Source organism: Schistocerca cancellata, chromosome 9 (genome assembly GCF_023864275.1).
Source record: "Schistocerca cancellata isolate TAMUIC-IGC-003103 chromosome 9, iqSchCanc2.1, whole genome shotgun sequence".
NCBI lineage: Eukaryota > Metazoa > Arthropoda > Insecta > Orthoptera > Acrididae > Schistocerca > Schistocerca cancellata.
The window spans coordinates 130,769,621-130,783,482 of NC_064634.1; the positions used below are offsets into that span (position 1 = coordinate 130,769,621).

Here is a 13,862-nt window from a genome sequence, read left to right on the forward strand (position 1 = left end):
CCTAGAGCAGCAACACAAAGATTTCAAGAAAGTAATCATATTAGTGTAATTTCTTTACCTATGTCATCTGTGCTTGTAAGCTCAACTTCAAAAATGTAGCCAAAAAATGCTTCTCCTTTGTCATTTTTATTTGACCGATGTGTTGCTCCGGCAAGAAGTGCAGGAGATGGACCTGACCACCCTGTGCCAAAAACAAAAATTTCAGTTAAACTTTCATGAAACACTTGTTACTCCTTAGAGCTTGATAGTTTCCATCCCCAACACAATGTTGTTATAAATACAAGAATGAAAAGATATCTGTTTCAGTTCATATACATTCAGTTTCTCATAGCCACACACTGTTGTGTTTGGGCGCTGATGACCGCGCAGTTGAGCGCCCCACAAACCAAACATCATCATCACACTGTTGTGCATTGTGTACAATGATGTTACTACCAACCACAGAACATGAAGTCAGTAAAACTGTACAAAACCTATAAAAAAGGGTCAGTCAACTTAGATGAAGTAGCAATATGTGTGCTGGAGCAAAGTGTACAGAATATACAAGCTACCTTAACAAACGTAATAAATGAATCAGTGTTAGGGAAATATCCACACTACTTAAAATAGCCAAGAGTTGTAAATAAACGTGATGCAGGAGACAAAGAAAATTACTGGCCCACTTCCTTGCTGTCACCAGTCTCAAAATAATATAATCAGTTATAAAAGACATATTAATCAATTATTTCAATACATAAAATCTTCTAAATGAAACACAGTTTGGGTTTCGAAGTGGTAGAAGTACAGGATAAGCCATAGCAGAATTCACAAAAGTGGTACTTGATGCTCACGACAAGGATGAGTCTGTCATAGGCATATTCCTAGAGACTTCTAAAACTTTTAGTACTGTTGACTTTAAGATTCTGCAAAATAAATTAGAACCATCAGGCATAAGAAGTGGAGCTACTGACTGGTACTGATAATACCTACCAGGTAGTGTACAAAGAGCAAAGGTGGCACAAACCTAACATAAGGCTAAACTTTTATTGAAACTCTTATCATAACCAAAACACATTAATAAAGGTGTTCCTCAGGAGAGCATATTAGGACCACCAATGTTCCTAATATAAATCAGTGACATTCCCAATAATGATACTCATGACAAAAAGATTTTCTTTTCTGGTGACTGCAGTATTACAGTCACAGACAAAGCAAGAGAACTCCTTGCAGAGAAAGCAAATGAAACTCTCAAGGACATTTACAATATGTTAATATGCAGTAAAAGACATTGAACACAAAGAAAGAATTTCAGCTGGAAAATAGAAAATGACACAGTCAAATTAAATGTACAGTATAGGGCGTGCCCAAATGAAAAGGAGACAACAGTTATATGAAAAGAAATGTTAATGACAATATTATATTTAAAGTTCATATAACCATTGACAATGATACATAGTTCCCTGCATGCAGCAAGGAAGAGGATGGCTTCAGTGTCGAAACTCCTGAGTTGCAAACAGATCCAGTTTTCCATGGTATCCTGCACTTCCTTGTCACCTTTCAGGGATTATTTTAAGGGGCCAAAGGTATGCGTGTCTCATGGGGAGATATTGAGGCAGTAAAGAGGATGTTCCAGGACTTCCCATTGAACTCAAGAGCCTTCTTGACCACATGTGGCCTAGCATTGTCCTCGAGAAGTACTACCCATTCAAGAGCTTATCCCTGTACTTCTTCCTGATGGCCTTTTGAGCATCATATTGTCATCATATTGCTCAGCATTAACTGTTGCACCCCATGGTAGAAGTCCTTCTTGGTCAAAAAAGAAGCTGAGCATCATTTTTCCAGCCGTCAGGCCACGGTCTTTTTTTTTGTACAAGTCAAGCCAGGATGACATCACTTCTGCCTACTAAGTCTGGAGGCATGGTCGAAGTTGTGACACCACGTTTCATCACATGCCACAATATGAGCAATCAAATCCATTCCTTGCACTGCATATTTCAGCAGATAGGTCAGGCAAACACCCATTCTTGCCTTCTTTTGAGTCTCTGTGCACACAATTTATCATAATGAATCTTCTCATGGATTACGTGATGCACAGTTCCTTTGCTCATTGAGAGTCCAACATCAATGACATTTGTGGTGATTCAACTATTCGTCCTTATGAGTTCCTCCACAACCAAAATTGTGGCACTGGAAGAGAGGTGACAATGTGTGCCAGCCAAGGATGTGACATTTTCTAAATGTTTACACATCCTGCCTCGTATCGCTGACAACACTGGAATATTGTGTCGTGCAAGACACTGCTCTCTGTGCACCTTTTTCATCCTGTGATAAATTTGTGAAGCATACTCCCCTACTGTGCAAAGAAATTGTATAACACACTTTGTGCTAACTGGGAGGAATCCATCATGCAAAGAACTGTGGAAACAATCTCCAGGAAAGAGGAAACTGCTGTGAAGTCATTAACTCGAATTGCACAACTGGGTATACAACCAAGCCATCTCTCGGCAAATGCATTCACACACCAGGATTAATAACAATGCCACTACAGCAAAGGTCACCTTTTCAATTGGGCATACCTTACAGAGAGCACATCCACAGACTGTGTACCAAACACAAAATTTCAAGGAATGAATATTGATTCTCAGTTGAAGCAGCACGAACACATGAAGAGACTGCAACCTGAATGTCACCAGAATGTCGTGCAAGACACTGCTCTCTGTGCACCTTTTTCATCCTGTGATAAATTTGTGAAGCATACTCCCCTACTGTGCAAAGAAATTGTATAACACACTTTGTGCTAACTGGGAGGAAGTCCTGTCCTCAGTGTGTAACTGGCAATATATTTTTATTACATACTACTCATTTTTATATTCAGTTCTTAACTATGGAGTGCACTAAATATGAACACAGTTTTAAAACTAATGAAAAGGGCCATAGGAATAAAAAAAATTAAAAAAAAGAGAGAAAGAAAGAAAGAAAAAAAAAAGAAAAGAAAAAAGAGAGAGAGAGAGTAGTCAAGCATACTGCAAAGACCTGTTCAAAACACTGGGGATTCTAACTACACCAAGTGAGTACATTTACAGATCAGTTGTACACATCAAAACTAAGACTGATAATTACTGCAGAAATATCTCTGTCCATGACCATAGAGCAAGATCTAGAGTAGACTTACATTTACCAAAAAGCAGTAAACATGACTCTCCAAACAGCAGTTTCTAACAAGGAATAAAACTGTAGATTAAATCGTCCAAGGGGATTAAAGAGATTACTAAAAGAAACTTATTTTAAAAAAGTAAATTAAAAGTGCCTTTTAAGGAACACATTCTACACAGTAAAGGATTATTTGAATAATACGGAGTAGAGGTTTGGTAAAAAATGTAACAAAAGTAAATAATAATACCGATAATATTTATAAAACACCTAAATTTCACATAACACTTTCACAATATGTTTTTATCTCATCCTGTGCTCTTTCTGATCTCAGCATCTTATTCGTTATAGAGAGATGCTGATTCAATTTTTCAGGCTTAGCAAATGGGAAGTTGCGACACACAACATGGAAACCAAACATTGTTGCTGTACAGCAGCAGTGTTTTGCATTATTAAATAACATATTTGCAAAAGAGTATTGTAAACTAGAGATAAACTGAATGAGGGAGTGCAGTTTTAAACAGGTTGGTCTTGTATTTGGGAGGATAAAGGAACCAATCTTCATCCAGCTATCCTGATTTAGGTTTCCTTCATTTTTCCTAACCTACTTCTGGAAAATGATGGGTGGATCCTGCTACAAGGCTGTGGCTGACTGCCTGTCCCATCCTTTTCAAGCCAGATCTTGTAAGTACATAAATGCCTTTATATATGACTTATTTCCCCCTTAAATTGCAATACCATGATGGATAAAACTACTACTACCACTATTACTACTACGACTACAAAATGGATCTGAAAAACTGATCCTGAATAGTGATGTCTGTATTCCAATAACACAGATTTGTGATGGTAGATACACAGAGTCTTTAAAGGAACTGATCTAGAGCTTGTTAACAACCAGTGTGTTAGGAATAGCAATTGTCATTTAGGAGGGAGGGAGAGAGTAGTGTATGAAGAAGTGGTATGAGGGGGTAGAAGACATCACTATATGTAACGTATTTGCATCGATGTAAACAAAATTAAGAATGTTTCACAGTAGACAGAAGAAAACAGCATACCATCAGGCAGTTCAAAGCAGTACTCAACGAAAAGACCATCAAAATCATAGCCCGAGGCAGATACAATTTCAACTAGTACAGTTAACTGTACTGTTCCTTGTTCTGGAGTCTTGAAGTCTGTTCCTAAGCTCAGATGGCTAATACCAAGTGACAAAGCAGGCACCTGCAAAAAAATTATCTCATATAATTATAATCTGCTGGTTAACTAAGCACTGTACACAATGAATGGTATTCTTCAATCAAGTTAAAATTTCTTGTTCTAAAAAATACAAATATGTTAAAAATGACATATTACAACATGTGCTTTAAAGTCACATAAATGTTCCACATAAGTACCACAGTTCATTTCAAATAAAGAAGTGGCTTCCCTCTTGGTTGTCATAATAAATGTTCCTACTTCCTCCTTCCCATATTTTACAATATTTTGGTTTTGTCATGCACTGTTCAACTCGATGGCTTGTTAAAGCATTGCTTGTTTTATTTTTACATATCTGGTGTTATATGATTGTTAGATAAGTTGTGTAGAATTGCATTACATATTTTCCATAACATAGTTTAGTTAAAAACGTACTACATTCACTTGGCAAATTGTGATGTAAATGTAATGACAGTTCAGATACTATATTTTCAGCTTCTGGGCTGTATATGGCAGAGGTCCTTAGTAATTCCAATAATATTCTTGTCCCCAATACCACCTTTAAAGTGGATTAGTTTTTTGTAATTTGATATACCATGTATTAGTTGCATTTATACATTACTGCTCCTAACAAATTTTTTATATAACTGAAGTTAAAAAATACATGTAATAAGGATCAATGTCTCACAGATATGCCTATTGCCATAGGCATTTTGATACTATGATTAATGCTACCTTATGGCAAAGATTGTTTACAGTATAACATGTGGCACTGCCTGAGCCAGTTTGGGCACTGACATTGTAATGGAATGAATACAAGTGACAAGGTACTACATGTTGATGTTAACAGTATGTTATACTGCTTCACTGTAGTGTATATTTCTCTATTTTGTCTCAAATGGTATTTGTATGCCATAGATCTGATGTGAGGCAACCTAAAACACGCCATGAGAAGTAAAAACAAAGAAAAAATTTTGGTGACCATGACAAGTGTATAATCATTAGTTACAAATATGTTTCAGATTTCCATATGTGATGTACTGCTAGGAACTAATGAGCAATTAGCATCTTAACATTAGACATTTGGATAATTTCCCAAGACTAAATAAACAAATTTCTGAAAATTAACATCTTCAACAAATGAAACTACACTTCATTCACAGGTTCAATGAAACTCAGAATGCAGTTATTTTCTGATATAAGGCCCTGAACCTCTATTGATATAGCACAAATTCTTTTTTTTCTTTTTTTGCTACACAATTGCAATTAACAATTAAGTTTTTTTAGTCGAATGCTCACACAAAATATTTCAGTAGTTAAACTGGTTTCAATTTCCAGTCATTTTCAATAGCCCAATGAATTATTTTTGTCTGAGACTGCATAAAAGTATGTAGAGAATCACCTTATTTGTGTAACTCCTTCTGGTAGCTCCCAGTAGTAATATGGCAAGCAGTTCCAGAGAAAATGAATTTTGCAAAAAAGAAGTATGTTCAGTTCTTGGGGATGTCACTAGTTAGTAATTTGTTTCCTCTGACAATGACTTGATATTCTGGGGTTGGATGAATTTGTGCTTGTACAGAGGCTTGTTGGCTGTCATTCTCCTCACACACTATTCACAAATCTAACAACAAATGGGGATCACAAGAGTGGCACCCAAAAAATCCTTCACCATGCCCTGAAAAATGAGTTGTGGTGTACAGGTGTGGATGTAGAAGTACTTAGCTGATATTGGTTTCCAAAATCTATAGGACTCCTTATTGCCTTAACAGTATCAGTTTCATTTTCAAATAAATTTACACACCAACAATGCTAAAATTACCAATATATTTTCCAACTATCACAGGAATGACATGCGGCCATAGGAGATATGTTACATTTGAGAGGGAGTGTCAGATATGCTAGTTGGTGGGTAGAATTTTACTAATTATAAAATGCTGAATGTGACAGTGTAGCAAAACAATTTTTCACAGATATTCAACTATCACTTCAGTAATTATGTGTCTGTTAACAAATATCTCTCTTCAGCAGTCTGTTTAAAAATGTTACATCGAAAGTGAGTAATAGCCTGTCACAAACACTCACCTTTATATTATCATCTGGCTGCTCTGAGACATGATACAACCAGTAACGACAAGCGTTACGTGCATCTCCTCCCACTTCCAGCAGGTAAGGTTCACACTTGCCATCCAGTGAAGTAGGGGAGAAATCTGGCATTATAGTCAAAAGGCCACGCTGCCTGTCCCATGACAAACGACAAAGGACAACTTCTGTTGGTAGTACACTAGTCTGGCCCACAGAGGTGCTTTCCCCACCAACACTAAAATGAAGAAATGAGAGCATAAGATGCACTGATAAAGGTAAACACTGTACCTATACTTTAATATAAAATTACACAAATAAATATTAAAGGGAAATGACATTAAAGTCTGCATAGAATAATGGAGATTTATCTAATAAAATGTTCAGGTTCATTTGATTTATTGGCAAAGTTTCCAAAATTAAATACTTTGACTAAATGTCAGAAACTAAGATATTTATTTAATTGAAGATGTTACAGTCTTCAATGTGTGTCGAACTCCATCTACTCTCCCAGTATTGTGAGAGGTGAACTATGCCTCATACTCTACAGTGTCGTGTAGATTCAAACTTTGCTTCATAATCTACAATGTTGTGTAGATTCTACACAACTGAAGATTGGTCACAGAAATTACCCACAGTGTAATTTTTCTCATTTTATTCTCCCAGAACCAAGTTCTGAAGATTATATATTACTTTCTCAAAGCAAAATCGTTTACAGATGACAAACTGAGCTGTTAATAGAAGATTACTATCAGAAAAGAGTTTCCATATTATGGTGTCAACTACCTTCCAAAAAGCTTTGAAAACATGAATAGGATGGAAATGGGCCTATACTTTTATAAGTGGCTATTAATACTGTATATTTCATTCTTTCAGAAAATGCACCTTTATTGTACAAACAGATTGCAAAGGAAACTCAATGAGGCACTCTCAATCAACACAAAATTTCAGTAAGTTGGTTGACATACTACCACAGACAGAAGACTTATTTTTTAAGTGACCTACAAATTTTTGTTCATCATTAATTAATTCAAATGCTGTGTTCTGTAAATTGCATAATGAAAGAGAGCCCTCAGGGATATAGATGAGAAAAGTATACATTAACATGCAGCTGCAGCAGGCTATTTCTGTAAACTATATTAACAACAAATTACAACTAGTCATAATCTACTCATTTTGACAATTATAGGGAATACTTCTAAATTACTTTGTATATGTTTCTATAAACAATTTTTGAAAATATAATTGGACAGATAAAAAAAATCTACTCGCCAAGTAGTGGGAGGAGGAGAAACACATATAAAGGTTAAAGAAATGTGCAAGGATTTAGAGCCAGTGGCTCATAATTCAGAAAAGTTGCCCAGAACCATGAGTCAGTGGAACCTTACTGGATGGGATGAGAAGCAACAACTGATTGTTGATGACTGCACCAGACAAGATTTTAAAAACTGAGAGCTTAAAGGTGTAAAATAGGGCAATAAGCAAGACTGAGATTACTCATAAAACATCATGCAAAGTTAACAAGAGTGTAAAGCCAAGCACATTATATGACGTAGAGATGGCGGGAATGGGGAAATTTAGACAGGTCAGAAAATAAAAAGATACAGAAAACTAAAACAGAGTGAAGAAAGGAATAGTTATGGAGAAGAAATGCTGAGACAGAAGAAATTAACATAAACTAAAACTAGGTGGGAGGCGAGAAAAAAAGGACACATTGTAAAACCAGTTCCCACCAGCACAGTTCTGAGAAGCTGGTATCTGGGGGAAAAATCTATATGGCATCTTTGGTGAAACAGACATTGATATCATGAGTTTCATGTTGTAGAGCATGCTCTGCAACAGGATATTGTGTGTTGCCAGTGTATACGTAACAGCTTGTATACGACATGTTTCATTTCACATGTAGCTTTCCCTTTGATAATATGTATTTTGCTAGTTACAATGTACAATGATGGTGCATAGGGCATGTCTTACAGTGGGGACAGTCACAGGGGTAGGAACCATAGGATAGGGAAATGGAAGCAGAAGAAGCATAAATTCTGGCCAGGATATTGTAGAGACTGGGCCAGGGCAGGGGGTGACAAAAGCTATGCTAGGTGTGGTGTGTAAAATGGCAGACAAATGGACCTAATGTCAGCACATGACTTTAGAAAGTCAGAGCCTTAATTGATTAAATAATACATTAAAAACCAGGATAATACTGAGAAGTGTACTCCTAAGTTGTTTTTTGAGGGATCAGCGGTACCAGGATTGGACATGATAATCTGGGAAATCTACTTTTTAACTAGTCTGATGGGGTAACTATGTGGCTGAGGTGAGGATGGTGCTGTATTGCAGTAAAGTGTCTGCATCAGAGCAAATATGTTTGCATCAAATATCAAAGTTGTATGGGAGAGTTGATGATGTTTGGTTTGTGGGGCGCTCAACTGCATGGTTATCAGCGCCCGTACAATTACCCAATCTTTACTCAGTCCAATTTCACCACTTTCCTGGATGATGATGAAATGATGAGGACAACACAAACACCCAGTCATCTCGAGGCAGTAGAAAATCCCTGACCCCGCCGGGAATCGAACCCGGGACCCCGTGCTCGGGAAGCGAGAACGCTACCGCGAGACCACGAGCGGCGGACTAAAGTTGTATGGGAGGGATTGTTTGACATGACTCAGATGGCAACTGTCAAAATGTAAGTACTGTTGTTTGTTAGCAGGTTTAATGTGTAGCTGACCCTTGTGTAGCTGACCCTTGGCGAGGATGAGGTCAACATCAAGGAAAATGGCATGGAATTTGGAATAGGACCATATGAAATTTATTTGGGAGAATGTATTAAGAGATTCCAAAAATTTTAACAGGTCGGCCTGGCCTGGGGCCCATATGGCAAATATGGCACCAGTGTATCTAAACCAAACCAGGGGTTGAAGACTTATGCATCCCAGGAAGCCCTCTTCCATGCAAGCTGAGGAAAGATTGGCACAGGAAGGAGTCACCCTGGTTCCCATGACCATGCCCCTGATCTGTTCACATGTCTGCCCCTCAAAGGTAAAGTAGATGCTGGTAAATGTAAAGTTCATTAAAGTAAGCAGGAATGACATCATAAGTTTGGAATCAGGTAAGTTCTGATTGAGGTAATGTTCAGCAGCAGATAGACATTGTACTCGGGAAGTTGGTATAGAGAGAGATGGCATCAATGGTGACAAGCAAGGTGTGTGATGAGTGTGGGATGGGCACAGATTTCAGATGATCTGGGAAACGGTTGGTATCTTTAATATATGAGGGAAGTCTTCAGACTATGGATTGCAAGTGTTGATCATCTGACGCAGGTATAAGTTCAGTGGTTCAGTAGAAGCCAGTAACTATAGGATGGCCTGGATGATTGGATTTGTGGATCTTAGGAAGAAGGTAAAAAGTGGGGGTGCGTGATTTGGGTGGGGTAATAAGTTCTATGGATTGAGGTGTTAGTACTTATGAGGGGTCTGCAGTTTTAAGGAGAGAGTGTAGGACATTTTGTATCTCAGGAATGGGATCTTGAGGGCAGATGCTGTATGCAGAGGTGTCAGATAGATGGTGTAGTCTTACATACTTCTGTCGGTCATGTACCACAATGGCAGATCCTTGTCTGCCAGTTTTTAGAGAACAAAGAGCCTGGAAGTCAAAAGAGGAACAGTAAGGGCCATCCTACAGGGACCAGAGAAAAGGTTGTGAAACAATGCTGAATTTCAGAAATTCTTGGAAGGCTTGTAAGGGGTGATTTTGAGGTAGTGGTCACTGATCAAGATGGGATCATGGGTGCAACTGTTCAAGACAGGGCTACATGTCACATTTGCTGTTAGAATGGTTTTGGGACTGGGTTGCAAAGTGATACTTCCAGTTGGCATAATGTGTAAGGGAAGGTGGGTCATTCACCAAAGCAGCATGATTGAATATAGGTTTGGAGCTGACAGCAAGACCATTGGATGATACAGATAATTGGGGAGGGGAGAGTGCCTTAGATGAGAGATTCAGAACACTGTAATTATATGGCTAGTTCTTGTGCTCTTGAGTTATTTTTGCTCTGGGAGTCAGTTGCGAAGGTGGACAATGTTAAAAAGGTTGGCCAAGTTTGATTTGAAGAGGGGAGTGGTGGTGAGATTGTGGCTGTTTAAGGAGCTGGAGAGAGACAGGAAGCGAAACACCACTGTAGAGGTAGTTTAGGAGATAGTCCGCTTTCCTGGTGAGAAGTTCTCACCCACTCATTACCTCTTGTTAACCCTCCACAGTTCTCACGAGTTCTGTATGAATTTTTCTACATTTTTTCCAGTCTTTTTCATTGCTTGTCTTCCTTTTCTCTCATTTCCCCCTCTGCTCCTTTTTTGCCACCCCAACCATCTTTAATACTCCAAACCCTCTTCTCTTGCCATGATGAATTTTATCACATCTTATATTCAGTCATTTGAAAAACATGCTTTGCAGTATCAAAATTAAGATCTTATGTTCTGCTTCTTGGGACCTGCTTGTCCCTGGGAGTTACCCCCAAAATCCTAACACTGAAAGTCCCTGCTTTTGGACGCAATCCTACTATACACCATCCCCTTCTACAGTTTAAATTACAACAACTGCTTGCCCCTACCTACCCACTACTTGCACTCATCTACTGATTTCCACTACACCACACTTCACTCCTAAAAAACATGCTGTTATCTGCCCTTCATGTGTCCTTGGATGGTATCATCTGCCAAACCAATTTCAAAATGTAACAATAGGCCAGACTTCACCCCAAAAAAACCTTATCCCGAAGCTATTTCAACAGTGGTGCTTCCCTTCCTGTCTCTCTCGAGCTCCTAAACTACTTCAACAGTGGTGTTTCCCTTTCTGTCCCTCTCCAGCTCCCTAAACAGCTACACCATCAACCAACAACCCTCTCCTGCAAACCGAGCTTGGCTAACCTTTTTAGCAATGCCCAGCCTTCACAACTGACCCCATAGCAATGATAACTCATGTCACACAAACTAGCCACAACTGTACAGTGTTGTGAACCCTTCATCTAAGCACTCTCCCCTTCTGAATTATCTGCATTATCCAAGGGTTACACTTTCAGTCCTAAACCTGTATTTAAGCATGCTGCTTTGGTGAAAGAACTATCTGCCTTCAAACATAATGCCAACTAGAAATATCACTTTTCAACCCAATCCCAAAATCTTTTTAACAGCAAACCTGACATTCAACCCTGCCTTGAACAGTTCCACCCACAATGCCATCATGATCAATCATCATTACCTTCCAAGCCTTCCAAGAACTCTTAACATCCAGCATTATTATGAAAAAGATAGTTGCTACTCACCATATAGCAGAGATGCTGTGTTGCAGATAGGCACAACGAAAAGACTGTCACAAAAAAAGCTTTCAGCCAACAACACCTTTGTCAAAAATAGGCAACACACACACAATCAGCAAACACAACACACGCACAAGACCACAGTCTCTGGCAGCTGGCATGACTGTGGTCATGTGTGTATGAGTTGCGTTTGCATGAGCATCTGTGTCTGTTGTCTATTTTTGACAAAGGCGTTGTTGGCCTAAAGCTTATTTTGTGACAGTCTTTTTGTTGTGCCTATCTACGACTAAGCCTCTCCACTATACGGTGAGTAGCAACTATCCTTTTCATAATATTGTTACACTCCATCCTGGATTTTCCATTTTTTAACATCCAACACTGCTTCACAACCCTTTCTCTGATCCCTCCAACACGACCCAAACTCTTCCTCTGCAGACCTCCAACTTCTTACTTCCCTACAAACCGATGAACCCCATCATTACCCCAATGACAAACAAGGATCTATCATTGCGGAAATTCAATGACAGGAGTGTGTAAGCAAGACTCCACTCCAGCTGTCTGACACCTCTGCATACAGCATCCGCCATCAAGGCACCATCCCTGTGGTTTAAATGACCTACACTCCCTCCTTAAAACCTCATGCACCTCACAAGGACTAACACCTCAATATATAGAACTTCTTACATCATACAAACCATGCACTCCCACCTTATACCTTCTTCCTAAGACCCACAAACCCAATCACCCTGGCCGTCCCATAGTTACTGGCTTGAAAGTATCCACCAAACAGATAGCTCCTTAGTTGATTGATATCTGCAACCTATAGTACACAGACACCCCTTCTGTATTAAAGACACCAACCATTTCCTAGATCGACTGAAATCTGTGCACATCCTGCCCCCAACACACACCTTGCTCGTCATCACGGATGCTGCCTCCCTCTATACCGATACCCCACAGTAAATTGTCTGCTTGCTGCTGACCATTACCTCAATCAGTGCCCACCTAATTCCAAACCTATGACATACTTCCATGCTCACCTTAATGAACTTTACACTTACCAAGTGCTTCTTTATCCTTGAGGGGCAGACATACAAATCAATTGGAGGCATGGTCATGGGAACCAGGATGGCTCCTTCCTATGCCAATCTCTTCATGGCTTGCATGGAGGGGCAGTTCCTGGGGTCCATAAGCTTTCAGCCACTGGATTAGTTTAGGTACACTGATGACATTTTACCATATGGACCCATGGTGAAGGTGATTAAAATTTCTGGTATCTCTTAATGCACTCTCCTAGTTGAATTTCACATGGCCCTATTCTGAATCCCATGCCACTTTCCTTCATGCTGAGCTCATCCTTACCAAGGGACAGCTTCAAAATTATATTCATATTAAACCTACTAATAAAATGCAGTATTTACATCTGGATGGTTGCCAGCCTTTTCATGTCACACAATCCTTCCCTACAGCTTTGGCCAACGTATTTGTTCAGATACAGACAGTAATACACCACCAAGGAGTACACACCTTGTCATTCAGTACTATCCTGGTTTTTACTGTATTAATCAGCTACTTTGACAAGGCTCTGATGTTCTGAAATCATGCCCTGATATTAGGTCCATTCTGTTTGCCATTTTGCCCACCATACCTAGAGTAGCTTTTGTAACTATGAAATTGATGATGAAGATGATGATGATGTTGATTTGGGTTCAGGGGGCACTTGACATCATGGTCATCAGCACCCTGATGAAAAGTTAGCATGTAAATCTCATGGGTGGGGACGAAGGATGTCCCCACATGCAGAGAAGTTTATAATGTGTTAAAGTCTGCCACCCTTACCCACCAATTTAGGGATAAGGCCTGACAGTTCACAAAATTTCCCACCCTTGTAACACTGGAATCAGTATCTGCGAGGACAGTGGGCATATCTCCAGCAAGACTGAGGGCTGCCCTCATATCAGTATATTGGACACAGGTAGCCACAATATGCTGAATTGAATGCAGCAAGCCACAAAGCTTACAGAGTGGTGGATCCTTCTGCTGGAGGAGGAAGCCATGTGTTAAAGGGCTATGCTCAATGCGCAGTCTGGTAAGCGGAATCTCCTTCCAATGGCGAGGCTGACATGAAGTCCGCCAAGCCTTTGTAGTC

At 39.3% G+C, this 13,862-nt stretch overlaps 1 protein-coding gene across 2 annotated transcripts in view; it reads right to left on the reverse strand.

Moving 5' to 3' along the window:
• LOC126100411 (Meckel syndrome type 1 protein) overlaps positions 1-13,862 on the reverse strand; it is a 121,109-nt gene that overhangs the window by 19,465 nt on the left and 87,782 nt on the right. For both annotated transcript variants that reach the window (XM_049911005.1, XM_049911006.1), the window contains exons 4-6: positions 6,406-6,640; positions 4,188-4,350; positions 59-181 (exon numbers count right to left, since the gene is read on the reverse strand). In XM_049911005.1, the coding sequence (XP_049766962.1) occupies positions 59-181; positions 4,188-4,350; positions 6,406-6,640 (521 nt within the window). The remainder of the gene's footprint in view (positions 1-58; positions 182-4,187; positions 4,351-6,405; positions 6,641-13,862) is intronic.